This window comes from Sus scrofa, chromosome 3 (assembly GCF_054392235.1).
Source record: "Sus scrofa isolate SSC_HxYL_T2T_F1_AM1 chromosome 3, Sscrofa_HxYL_maternal_Yorkshire_Landrace_v2.0, whole genome shotgun sequence".
In the NCBI taxonomy this organism is placed as follows: domain Eukaryota; kingdom Metazoa; phylum Chordata; class Mammalia; order Artiodactyla; family Suidae; genus Sus; species Sus scrofa.
In genome coordinates, this window is record NC_139385.1 from 83,651,255 (window position 1) to 83,664,994 (window position 13,740).

At 40.5% G+C, this 13,740-nt stretch overlaps 1 protein-coding gene across 5 annotated transcripts in view; it reads left to right on the forward strand.

The window, feature by feature from the left end:
- Positions 1-13,740, forward strand: part of PAIP2B (poly(A) binding protein interacting protein 2B) — a 46,611-nt gene that overhangs the window by 25,967 nt on the left and 6,904 nt on the right. For 2 of the 5 annotated variants that reach the window (XM_003481186.5, XM_013996061.3), the window contains 2 exons: positions 10,484-10,632; positions 13,426-13,602. In XM_003481186.5, the coding sequence (XP_003481234.1) occupies positions 10,495-10,632; positions 13,426-13,602 (315 nt within the window). In that variant the 5' untranslated portion in view covers positions 10,484-10,494. Of the gene's footprint in view, positions 1-10,483; positions 10,633-12,349; positions 12,417-13,425; positions 13,603-13,740 lie in introns of those variants that run through there. The other 3 variants (XM_085018985.1, XM_085018986.1, XM_085018987.1) reach the window with 2 other exon arrangements.

Consider the following 13,740-nt stretch of genomic DNA (forward strand, 5'->3'; position numbering starts at 1 on the left):
TGATATGATTTCAGTTTTCTTAAATTTACTGAAGTTTGTTTTGTGGCTTGGCATGTGGTCTGTCTTGGAGAGTGTTCTATATGCATTTGAAAAGAATATATTCTACTGCTTTTGGATGGAATGTTCTATATATACCTATTAAGTCCATCTAGTAGAATGTGTCATGGGTTAATGTTTCTTTGTTGACTTTCTGTCTGGGTGATCTGTCCATCTATATAAGTAAAGTCCCCTGCTATTATTGCATTACTGTTGATTTCTCCCATTGTGTCTGTTAATATTTGCTTTATGTATTTAGGTATTCCTTTGTTGGGTGCCATATATATTTACAGTTGTTATATCTTCTTGGGTTGACCCTATGATCATTCTGTAATATCCTTCTTTGTCTCTTATTACAGTCTTTGCTTTAAAGTCTATTTTGTCTGATATAAGTATTGCTATCCTGGCTTTATTTTGATTTCCATTTGCACTGAATACCTTTTTCCGTCTATTTTTTTTTCAGTCTATGTGTTCTTTATATCTGAAGTGAATCTCTTGTAGGCAGCATATGTATGGGTTTTGCTTTGTATATATTCAGCTACTCTTTGTCTTTTGATTGGAGAATTTAGTCTATTTACATTTAAAGTAATTATCGATAGTTACGCATTGATCGCCATTTTGTTAATTGTTTTTGTGGTTCTTTTTTGTTCTTTTGTTCTCTTGCGATTCGATGACTATATTTAGTGTTATATTTGCATTCCTCTTTCTTGTGTGTTTACATAATATTACATATTATGCATTTTTGGGTTGTGGTTACAAGGAGACATATCTAGCTGTGTGTGTGTGTTGTGCGTGTGCGCGCGCATGTTTAAAGTTTCTGATCTCTTAATTTCAAACACATTTTTAACAACTGTGCATTTTAAATCCCTTTCCTTCACAATTACTGATTTCGACATCATATTTTACATCTTTTTACTTTAGGTATCCTTTAACTGTTATTGCAGATGTAGGTGATTTTACTGCTATATGTGGTTAATTTACTGCCTTTACTATATATTTGATTTTACCAGTGAGCTTTTTCCTTTTGTAATTTTCATGCTTCCAGTTGTGACCTTTTATTTTTTGCTAAGAGACGTCCCTCTATCATTTCTTGTAAAGCTGATTTGGTGCTGCTAAACTCTTTAGCTTTTGCTTCTCTGTAAAACTTTTCATCTATCAAATCTGAATGAAAGCCTTGCCAGGTGGAGTATTCTTGGTTGTAGGTTTTTTCCTCTAGCACTTTAAATATATTATGCTATTTCCTTCTAACCTACAGAGTTTCTGCTGAAAAGTCAGCTGACAGCTTTATGGAAGTTTCCTTATACATAATTAATTGCTTCTTCCCTTGCTGCTTTTAATATTTCCACCGTATCTTTAATTTTTGCCACTTTAATGACAGTGTGTCTTTTGGATTGATTCTGCTTTGGCCTATCTGTGTTTCTTGGACCTAGATATCTTTCCTTTTCCAGGTTAAGGACATTTTCAGCTATTATGTCTTCAAATATGTTCTCCACCCCCCTCCCCTGGCAACTTGTAACAACCTCATGCTTTTTTGTCTTTATAAGCCCCTGACTCTATCTTTTTCTTGGAACACAGTTTTTTGGTTACCTGAATCCGTAGCTCCTGAATTGCAATTCCTAAGACTCCAAATAAAGTCTTCCTATTTGCAGCCTCCTGCATTATTTTTTGGTGGACAACATAAATTTAAGAAGCTTTGGGACTTCCTTTTGTGGCTCAGCGGTTAATGATTGCGACTAGTATCCATGAGGACATGGGTTCGATCCCTGGCGTTGCTCATTGGGCTAAGGATCCACTGTTGCCATGAGCTGTGGTGTGGGTCACAGATGCAGCTCAGATCTGGAGTTGCTGTGGCCGTGGCATAGGCCATTAGCTGTAGCTCTGATTCAACTCCTAGCCTGGGAACTTTCATATGCCATGGGTGTGGCCCTAAAAAGACAAAAAAAAAAAAAAAGAAAGAAAAAAAGAAAAAGAGGCTTTATAAAATTATTTTCTGTATTGCTCATATAGCTTTAAACAGTATAAACACACATGCATATATGATTGTAAAAAATTAGAAGAGAAAACAAAAAGTCACAAAGTTAGAGTTTGGTAGGTTTATCAAGCAACTGTCTGGGCAAGGAGACTTACATTTCTGCCACGAGGGAGGTGAAAATCTCCTGCCATGGAGTTAAGGTATTTCATGGAATAAGGCTTTGAAATGGATAAAATCTCTCTCCCAAGGCCCTTCCCTCAGTTCCCACTTCATGCTCACCAGGCAACTATATGTTACTAATTAAGAATCCCAGACATTTAAATTTTGAATTATGGGGATGTATTACTATTTTAAAAAATAAATGTGTCCCTTCCTACCTTCTCATGGCCTACACTGAGTTATTCCTTCTTTATCCTTTATTTGTAGCCTCTTCATCTCCACTAGAGTCTTTCTATGGAGATTCAAACATGTTCTACACTCTCCAGTCTTTAAAAATAAAGTATCCAGGAACCTCTCAGCCCTCAAGTCCCTATTCATTCCTATTCCTTTCCTTGGCAGATGGACTCCTTGAAAGAATATCTGATACTTCTTGTCACTTGCAATTCATACTTCAGTCATTTGATTTTCTCCATCATGGATACTGCTTTCATTAAGGTCATCAGAGACCTCCATGGTCCTAAATTCTGTGGATACTCCTCAGCCTTCTTTTTGACCTTCAACACACCTCAGCCTTCAACACATTCACCTTACTGGGTGTATCCATTCCCTGTGGCTACTGTAATAGATTACCACAAACTGATGGCTTAAAACAACATAAATTTATTATCTTACAATTCTGGAGGCCAAAAGTAGAAAATAAAGACATCAGCAGGGCTGCACTCTTTCCCTGGAGGCTGTGGGGAAGAATCTGTTCCTTGCCTTTTCAACTTCTGGTGCCTGTAGGCATTCCTTGACTTGCAGCCACATCACTGCAATCTCTGCCTCCCTTTCTGTCTCAAATCTCCCTCTGCTTCTCTCTTATAAGGACATTTATCATTGGATTTAGAGCCTACTGGGATAATCCAGGATGATCTACTTATCTCAAAGACCTTAATTGAGTTATATCTACAAAGACCCCTGTTTCAATTAATGTAGGCTTCACACATTCTAGAGATGAGGGTGTGGACATATCTTTTGCAGGGGCTACCATTCAACTCACTACGCTAGGATTCTGTCTTTCCTTGATTTGTGTGATGGCACACTTTTCTAGTTTCCTTCTCAGTCTCCTTTTCTGTATTATCCGTCTTCTATAATTGATTTTTTTAAATGTTCTCATGTGTTAGGTCTGGGTCTTAGACCCTCTTCTCATCTCAATGCTGCCCTTTCTCCTAGGCAGTATTTTCTAGTCCCATGACCTCTGTTACTATTTATATAAACAGCGACTCCAGATTTCTACATTGAACCATACCTCCCCTATTTGTGCATATAGAGCACCTACTTACATCACCATTGAAGTGTATCAGAGGCCTTATGCATTTAATGTGTCCAAAACAGAACTTGTCACCCTTTATACCTCCCCTCCGCCACCACCCTAGAAATGTTTGTCCATCCCGCAGGGTTCCTTATTAGCTCAGTGAATGACATTACTACCCACCCCGCTGCTTGTGCCAAAGTTATCCTTGATCTTTCCCTCATCCTGTCTCCCCACAGCCAATTCCTCGCCAAAACAAACTAAGATAGTTTTGGTATCTGCCTACTCTCTTCTTACTGCTATCTTAGTTCAAGAAGCTACCTTTTTCTTCTTTTCACCTGAGTGCATAGCTGCCTTCCTGGTCTCCCATTATCCACACTAGGTCTCTCCAACCCATTTTCCATATGGCAGCTTGCACGATCTCAAAATATAATTCAAGTCTTGTCACTATGCTACTGAGAACCCTTTTTAATGGCTTTCATTGCTTTTAGGATGATATCCAAAATCCTTCGTGTAGCCTCTAATGTCCTGTGTGGTCTGGCCCCATCTACCTCTGCAACCTCAACTCTTTTCCTTGCCAATTTTCTCATTGGTTCATCTTTGACCCTCCAGTTATATGCGTACCTACCTTCTTTTAGTTCTTGAAAGTTCCCTCTTGCTTCTTAGTCTCTCCAGATGCTTTCACCCTCCTCCCCATTGCTAGCTAACTTAAATTCTTCACCTATCAGGAGTTCCTTTTGTGGCTCAGTGGGTTAAGAACCTGACATAATATCCATACAGATGCAGGTTCAATCCCTGGCTTCCCTTAATGGGTTAAGGATCTGCCATTGCTGCAGGCTGTGGCATAGGCCACAGATGTGGCTCAGATCCTGTGTTGCTGTGTCTGTGGTGTAGGCTGGCAGCTGCAGCTCTGATTCAACCCCTAGTCCAGGAACTTCCATAAGCCCCAGGTGCAGCCTTAAAAAAAAAAAAAAAGAAAGAAAGAAAGAAAGAGAGAAAGAGAGAAAGAAAGAAAGAAAGAAAGAAAGAAAGAAAGAAAGAAAGAAATTCTTCAGGTATCAACCTAAGTGTTGTTTAAGGAAACTTTTCCTTTTCTAACTATTTCCCCACTCCTAGAGCAGATTGGGTCTTCCTGTTGTTCTCTAATAATCCTTTTACTTCTTTCAATTCAGTAATACTTATTCTTAATTGTGTGGTTTTCTCTCTCATGAGAGAATGTAAATATCACCAGAGAAAGTCTGTGCACCCCATCTAAGTGCCAGTGGAGCACAGTGCCAAGGGTAGACAGGCATGCAGAATATTAGTGAGTGAGTGCATCTAATTACCTGAGTTGCTAAGATGTAACTGGGAAAAGACAGATCTTCAATCTAGTTGCAGCATATTTGAAGTAAAATAAAATATAAAACTGTTACCACAGTATTTAATTTTTAAAATAGAATTAATCAGACTGAATAACATTAACAGAACTGTAGGAAATAGAGGAGTAGAGACTAGTTTTTTTTGTTTTTTGTTTGTCTTTGTCTTTTTAGGGCCGCACCCATGGTGTATGGAGATTCCCAGGCTAGGGGTCCAGTCGGAGCTACTGCTGCCGGCCTTCACCACAGCCACAGCAACTCCAGATCTGAGCCGAGTCTGCAACCTATACCACAGCTCACAGCAATGCTGGATCCTTAACCCACTGAGTGAGGTCAGGGATTGAACCTGCGTCCTCATGGATACTAGTCAGGTTCACTTGTGCTGAGCCATGACAGGAGTTCCGAAACTAGTTTTTATGTCAACTACTCAGTAGACTTTTTCAGTCAAAACCACAAGTATTCTTGACAGTCAAACTATTATTCCTGGGCACAAACTAGTTTTTTCTGGAAAAAAAAAAATCTCATGTTCAGAAATAAGCAGTTTTTGGCCTGAGCTTGTTGGATCTGAAAGTTGTGGTTTTTCAAAGCATTGAACTGCTGAAGTATGTATTCTAGAAGTATCCTAGATATGTTAAAAGCCGTGAAGGGGGAGTTCCTGCTGTGGCTTAACAGAAACGAATCCAACTAGTATCCATGACGATGCAGGTTTGATCCCTGGCATTGATCAGTGGGTTAAGGATCTGGTGTTGCTGCAAGCTGTGGTGTAGGTTGCAGATATGGCTTGGATCCCACATTGTTGTGGCTGTGGTGTAGGCTGGTATCTATAGCTCCAATTCAACCCCTAGCCTAAGAACCTCCATATGCCACAAGTGCGGCCCTAAAAAACAAAACAAACGAACAAAAGCCATGAATAAATGTCTTTGTGGCTGGGAACTGCAGCCCCTATTTCAAGCCAGGTATCTTAAACACAAAGCCTTGACTGTGGTATAGTGCTAAATCAAATGCTTGGCAGAAGCTTAGCACTCCTGTTTTGATAGCACTACATGCTTTCCCATCTTCTGCCAAATGAACAATTGTTATTTTCCATTTTCAGCATGTTTGTCATGTGTATAAGAGTGAAAGTGAATTGGAAGGGGAATAAGTTTCAAATAGTTATTAGATTTCATAATGCAGTATAGACACAGACCAGACATCAACTCCTTTATGTACTATTGAGGTCTAATGCTTGAATTCTTGAAGAACTTCTTGAGCAATGACCTCCTTCAGACTGCCCATTTTTTTTCTCTTGATAGATAAGTGGAAAGAATTAGCAACTGGTGGTTTGTATGGCAAAGCTAGTTGTCAGTGTTTATTGACTACCTATGTTGTTTTCATTATATAACAACTTACCCCAAAGTTTATCGGGTTAAAACAACAAGCATTTATTGTCTCATAGTTCCAGTGGGTCAGGAATCTCAGAGCAGGAGCAGCTTAACTGGGTGCCTCTACCTCAGAGTCTCTCTCTCATGAAGTTACAGGCAAGCTGTCAACTGGAATGGCTGTCTCATCTGAAGGATTGATTGGGGGAAGATAAACTCACTCACATGGTTGTTAACCAGATTGAATTCCTTGTCTCATGCACTTCTCCATATTATAGCTGACAACATGGTAGCCATTCTGATTTGTGATTCCACTTATGTAACCAACCATTTCTCCATCTCTGGAAGCTTTGAGGGTATTTTCTTTACCTCCACTACACTAGAATTTCACGGTGATGTACCTTGATGTGGGAAGACCAATGAAATAAAGAATGGAAATGTCAAAAAGAGATGGTTAGAGAAACACTGTGCTCTGGGAGGGCAAGCATGATGGATGGTGAGCTGGAGAGGAGCTGGAAACAAGAGAATGTTGCATGTGACTCTGAAAGCGTGAAAGTCATGGAAGTTACAGACCATGGTCCTTTCTTACCTGGTGTCTTCCCCGTGTTGGAAGGCATTCCCCAAACATCTTTACCTAGGAGTTACCATTTGCCAGCACAATTTGCCCATTCCCACCCTACTGCTAACTAATATAGAGAGTTAAACACTAGTTCATTGTCTCGCAGTAGATCCACAGACCAGTATTGTTGTTAAGCTAACCCAGCAACTCAGTGTGCTCAACCCCTGAGCCAATACCTCTTTGGTCTTACTGTAGCATTGTCTGGGTCGTTGTTGTTGTTGTTTTTTAAATGAGGTTGGACAGATTATGTGTCTTAAGTTACAGCATAGATATGAAACTTACTTTGTAAATCGTTAAACACAATACTAATTAAGTTGTTGGATTGTGGTGATTTAGAGAAACCAAACTGCCCAATTGTGTGGAAGGTACAGGTAGAATGGTATAAGATACAAATCCACACTATATAGCCTACTGTGGAAAGAACCACTTGCCTAGTGTTGACAGTCCTGTATCGCATCGTTTTCAACTTTTCTAAAGTGTTTGCATTGAACTAGGTGATATCCCCATATTGAGTTTGTGGTAATTTCCCATTCCCTTTCTCATGAACAAGTGAATCCTGCAGTCTGTTCTCTGTGCTCGGCCGTGCTCTTGAATTAGCAAGGTTATTCTGTTCTTTCTTGCTCCACCTTCCCTTTTTCCTTATGCTCACGTGCACTCAGGATTTATATTTTGGGCAAAGGCAGATGTTTTAGAAAACTGAACTCTGATGCTCTGTGGATGATTTCCATAAAGGTGGTGAGAAATCACTGTGTTGGTGGTAAACGACTGCCAGATGAGTCTTTGGAGATAGAGGACTGTGTGATCTGCTGCCCAGTAAGGCTCAAGACCTCTAAGTCTCTGTGATTAGGAATACCTGCTTATACAGTTGCCCTGGCATTTAGAGCAGACTTGCTTCTATCATTGTTATGCTACAAATGGAAGCAGTAAAAATAAAGAACTCCTCTCCTCCCTTTTATTGCCTTACAGAATGATTATTTTGGCACAGTATTTAGAATAATCATTGATGTATTTTGTCTCTATCTAAAATACGTTTAACCGATGCATTTCATACCAGGTGCCCTATTAAACCAGCAGTGAATTAAATGGATTCTGCCTTAAATTCTTTTTGTTTGTTTGTTTGTTTTTACCTTTTCTAGGGCCGCTCCCTTGGCATATGGAGGTTCCCAGGCTAGGGGTCCAATCAGAGCTGTGGCCTCCAGCCTATGCCAGAGCCACAGCAATGCGGGATCCGAGCCGCATCTGCAACCTACACCACAGCTCATGGCAAAGCTGGATCTTTAACCCACTGAGCAAGGCCAGGGATCGAACCTGCAACCACATGGTTCCTAGTCGGATTTGTTAACCACTGCACCACGACGGGAACTCCTTAAATTCTTTTTGAACAATGAATTATTTTCCATCTATTCTCATTACTCTTCCCAATTTTACTTTGTCTTTTAAGAAGATTAGCTTTTCTAATGTCTAACAGGTTAGAAAATTGCAAAAACTTTAAAGGGGAGTAAGCAATAATTTTTTAGCGTACCCAGCAGCAGAGAAGGACTTTTTCATGCATATTGCCAAGATAGAAATGAGTGAGGAAATAATTTATGCTTCAGGCAGGGTTGGGGAGGGGATTGAGTTGAGATTGAAAAAGAGGAGAGGCTAGAAAGGGAAAGTTACCTAAACATGAAGATCCACAGTACTTATGGAGTTCTTAATATTGAGGTAGGTTACAAAATACATGAACTTATATAAATCTAGCGTTTTAGGAGTCAAGAATCTAATTGGAAAAAGAAAAATTATATATATGAAACAGAACAAGTGGTATTAACACCATGTTCATTACATAGAAGAATTTAGGGGAAATAGTATAGAGTGAACAAGGACTGCAGTGATTTTTAACAATGTTTAAGATTTAAATGAGCAGAAAAAAGACACTTTCCAGATGACAGCAAACACATCAAAATGGATTTGGAGGCCAAGCAAACATTGTTAACAATATGTATATACTTTAAAAGCCATAGACAGACAGAAACACAAGCTGAGTTGAAAATTAAGCCAGCCAAAACTGCCACCAAAAAATTAAGCAAATAGAATAAGTAATTTTTATTTATAATTAGTTTATGAAAAATAAAAATTATGACATAATAAAAATTCTTACAAAAGATAAATAAGTCATATATACTCAGAGAAAAATGGGTGAAGTACTTTAGCAGAAAAAGTACAAAATAATAAATAGAATGGCAGTAACCTTATCTCAAAATCCTTAGCTTCAGTAAAAAATCAAAGAAATGTAAATGTGAACAGTAACTTTCAAGTTCTCTCCTATGAAATTGGCAATGGTTTGAAAGATTATAGTACTCATACATGCAGAGAATCAGGCACTTACATGCTATTGGTGGAAATTTAAATGCTTATGGTAGCATGGCAATAAATCAAGAGGTTTAAAAAGACACAGACATTCTTTCCTATATAACATTTCTATTTCTAGGAGTTATTCTAAGGAAATCATTAGGAAAATGAGGAGAAGTTCCTTCAATGTTTAAAAGATTGGAAACACACCAAATGATAGTATGGTTATATTAACAAAGAAATGAGACAAATCAAATGATGGCGCTTCATGCTGTTAGTATAAAAATGGGTCCTTGGGGAATGGATGTGCATGTATGTATCTGTACAAACATAGGGGCAGTCAGAAAACTTCTATCAACCACATGGTTAACCATTTTTAACTATGGATGATTAGACAACTGGTGACCTTTTCTCCTTTTTGCTTTTCAATATAATGAACATGCATACTTTTTTGAAATATGTTTTAAAGAAAAACAGAGCTTAACAATCAGAATAAGGGGCAGTTGTTTACAGTGTTTATTAAGAATGAATTTTCTGGAGTTCCCATCATGGCGCAGCAGAAATGAATCTGACTAGGAACCGTGAGGTTGCGGGTTCAATCCCTGCCCTCACTCAGTGGGTTAGGGATCCAGCATTGCTGTGAGCTGTGGTGTAGGTTGCATATGTGGCTTGGATCCCACGTTGCTGTGGCTGTGGTATAGGCCAATAACAGCTCTTATTAGACCCCTAGCCTGGGAACCTCCTGTATGCCGCACAAAAAAAAAAAAAAAAGAATGCATTTTCTTGGAGTTCCCAATTGCAGGTCAGTAGGTTGAGGACCTGACGCAGTCTCCGCGAGGATGCGGGTTCTATCCCTGGCCTCACTCAGTGGGTTGAAGATCCCATGTTGCCACAAGCTGCAGTGTAGGTTGCAGATGCAGCTCAGATCCAGTGTTACTGTGGCTGTGGCATAGGTCAGCAGCTGCAGCTCCAATTCAACCCCTAGCCTAGGAGCTTCCATATGCCATAGGTGCGGCCATAAAAGAAAAATAAAAGAATGCATTTTTCTCTACTTAATAATGTTAAGGAAATTGAGTGATCTTGGTTAGGTTCTAGAACCTATAGAAATCTGGCTTGAAGGGAGTCCTCCCCCTCCCCCACCCCCCACAACCCCAACCCATTTACCTAGAAACATCTAACTAAGCCTAGATGTTTTTTCTTTTAACCCTTAAAGAATTGTACATCTTTATAGTTGGTCACTAGAGGATATGGCTAGTTTTGTAAAAGTTACAGACGAGCACTTTCTGTTCATCATTTTGATCTGCAAGAATTTTTCGTTTCCTTAATCTTTATCATTTTACCCTTTCTTTTGCTCCTGTCTAGGCTCTGTCATAATGAATGGATCCAGTGTGGCCAATACATCACCCAGTATAAAATCCAAAGAGGACCAGGGCTTAAGTGGGCACGATGAGAAGGAAAACCCATTTGCAGAGTACATGTGGATGGAGAATGAAGAGGACTTCAACAGACAGGTAAAGAAGTGGAAAGCTAATGATAGATGTAATCCACCAGCTCTAACATTTTACCATCTGTCTGCTACAAGAGAAATGGGCTTATTGACTTTGTCTGTCTGTTTATTTGCTTTTTAGGGCCACACCTGAGGCATATGGAAGTTCCAGGCTAGGGGTCGAATCAGAGCTACAGCTATGGCCACAGCCATAGCCTCAGCAATGCCATTTCCGAGCCGAGTCTGCCACCTAAACCACAGCTCATGGCAATGCCGGATTCTTAACGCACTGAGCGAGGCCAGGGATTGAACCCATATCCTCATGGATATTAGCCAGGTTCATAACCCTGCTGAGCCACAACAGGAACTCCCTCATTGGCTTTAGAATAACAAAAATACATAGAAGCCTGGTCTCGGCTGACCGAAAAGCAACTTCACCTGGTAAAAGACCAGATTGAAGATACCTTAGAGAAAGATATCGAGATCTTTCTACCACAATAATTAAAAGAAGGTCTAATGCCGTGGTGTTCTGGTGTGGATTTTATTTAGCAGCTGTGTGCAGATGGCCAACCTGGCATGTCCCAGATAGGAACTCAAGGACTGGCAGAATGCAGGTCTGAGATAGAGGCGTGTATTAGGTGGGGGAAGGCTGGCCTGCTTCCACAGAGATCCAGCAGTAATTCATTGTCATATCTCTGTGATGCTAACAGCCCAAAGTAAGCATTCCAAGTAGACAGGTGATCCTGTGATCACACGGTTCCCTCCATGATGTCGCTCTGCCATCCCAGGGCATTTTTTCAGCAGAGCAGCTGAAGGATAACCGAAAGTCTAGCCACTAGGAAAGCGAGAGAGCCAAATGTCAGGGCTGGGGATCTCCTTTTAACCAAGTAATGCCTAAGCACTCACATCCCTTCAGGAGACATTGTGTGATCCGTGGCATGGCAGTATCCAGCATGGGAGATGGGAAATGTGGTTTTAAGGGAACAGCCTGGTGCTTAGGGAGAAGGAAGCAAGTTTAGGGGGCAGCCAGCAGTTTCCACCCACGGGGCTCTCTGTGTTATGGCCTGTGGGAATAGTACATAGATCGTTCTTACTGTCACACATAACCCCACCCAGGCCTACGTAAAACCTTTTTTGTGGGTTGTGCCTGTGACTGAGGGTAGATTTCATACCAGGGAGTTGATATGCTCTTGGGGAGAGTCAGGGCGGATCTTGAGCAGTCATGTTAAATCTTATGGCTTGGAAATGTTTTCCAGTTGCTATTTTAGGTACTTTATAATTCATTTACCTGAGTATGGCTAATTGTATGTTAAAATGGTATGTTGAAGTCTTGCTACCAGTGACTTTTCCTTTGAACTCATGACTTTGCTAGTTTGGGTAATTATTTTTGCTTGACCGGCCCTCTGGTGGTGGTGTGAGTGAGCTGTGAATGTGTCACAGGCTGCCTGCAGGAAAGGGATGGTCAAATGTGAAGTGGGAGGCTCGTAAAATCACACTTAATCTCCAGAGTGAAGCACGGGCTTCACTAAGAGCTAACAGTATCTGCAAAGAAATCTAAAATATCCTAGCTATATATTGCTTTAGTTTAAAGCAGTCTTTAAGAACTACACAGTTGTTTAAATATTCATTTTATTTCTTCTTCTTTTGAAAGAGCACTATGTTGATAACATCATTGCCCGTTGGTATGCCAAAAAGTGTTCTTTATATATTTCTAAGGTTTTGAGAGTATTTTTCTCCTGTAGAGGCCTCATTACCAGAAAAGCAAGCCAGAAGCTGAGAGTTGGTTTTCATTTAATCCCCACTATCCAGGTAGTGGTCTAGTTACTTAGTTCCTCTACCTTTTTCGTCCTTCTAAAATGGGAAACTTAAGAAGAACTGCTTGTCAATAAGGTTGAGAAAGGAATTTCAAGCTTTAAAATTATTTTTTGTAGGTGCCATATTAGTAGAAAATATCTGAGTCATATATTAGATCTTGGGAAATCTGTGAAGACGTGGAATTTCTGCTATTTTGAGTAACTACTTCCTCAGTCTTATTTTTTTTTTCTTTTTTTTTGTTTGTTTGTTTTTTTGTTTTTTTTTTTTTGTCTTTTGTTGTTGTTGTTGCTATTTTTTGGGCCGCTCCCGCGGCATATGGAGGTTCCCAGGCTAGGGGTCTAATCGGAGCTGTAGCCACCGGCCTACGCCAGAGCCACAGCAACGCGGGATCCGAGCCGCGTCTGCAACCTACACCACAGCTCACGGCAACGCCGGACCGTTAACCCACTGAGCAAGGGCAGGGACCGAACCCGCAACCTTATGGTTCCTAGTCGGATTCGTTAACCACTGCGCCACGACGGGAACTCCCTCAGTCTTATTTTTGATGAAAATTGGTTGAAAAAATTAAAAATTGTATTTTCTCTAGCCTGTCATTAGAAACATCATAACTCTTAGTAGAGCTCATACAAAACCATTCTTTTTTTTTTTTTTTTTCAGGGTCATACCTGTAGCATAAGGAAGTTCCCAGACTAGGGGGTCAAATTGGAGCTGCAGCCGCCGGCCTACACCACAGCCACAGCAATGCCAGATCTGAGCTGCGTCTGGGACCCACACCACAGCTCATGGCAACGCCAGATCCTTAACCTACTGAGCAAGGCCTGGGCTCGAACCTGCATCCTCATGGATACTAGTCGGGTTTGTTACCGTTGAGCCAGACAGGAGCTCCTATAAGACCATTCTTAATCACAGAATAATAACCTCTGAAAGAAAGAGGTGGAGAAAAAACTGAAAGGTGTGAGTCCCACCAGGCAATAGGTCTGAGCTCTTCCCCCTTGCTTGCTAGGTGGAGGAGGAGCTGCAGGAGCAAGAATTCTTGGACCACTGCTTCCAGGAGATGCTGGATGAGGAAGACCAAGACTGGTTTATTCCATCTCGAGACCTGCCTCAGGCCATGGGACAGTTGCAACAGCAGTTCAACGGACTGTCGGTCAGTGATGGTCATGATTCTGAAGATATTTTGGTAAGAGCATATGTAGTTCCACATGTGACATAGTAAAAAGAATATAGGATTTGGAGTCCCAGACTCTCTCTTTGGCTCTGCAACTTTGGGCAAGCTCTGGAGCCCTTTGAGCTGCTGTTTCGTTACTCATCACCTGGG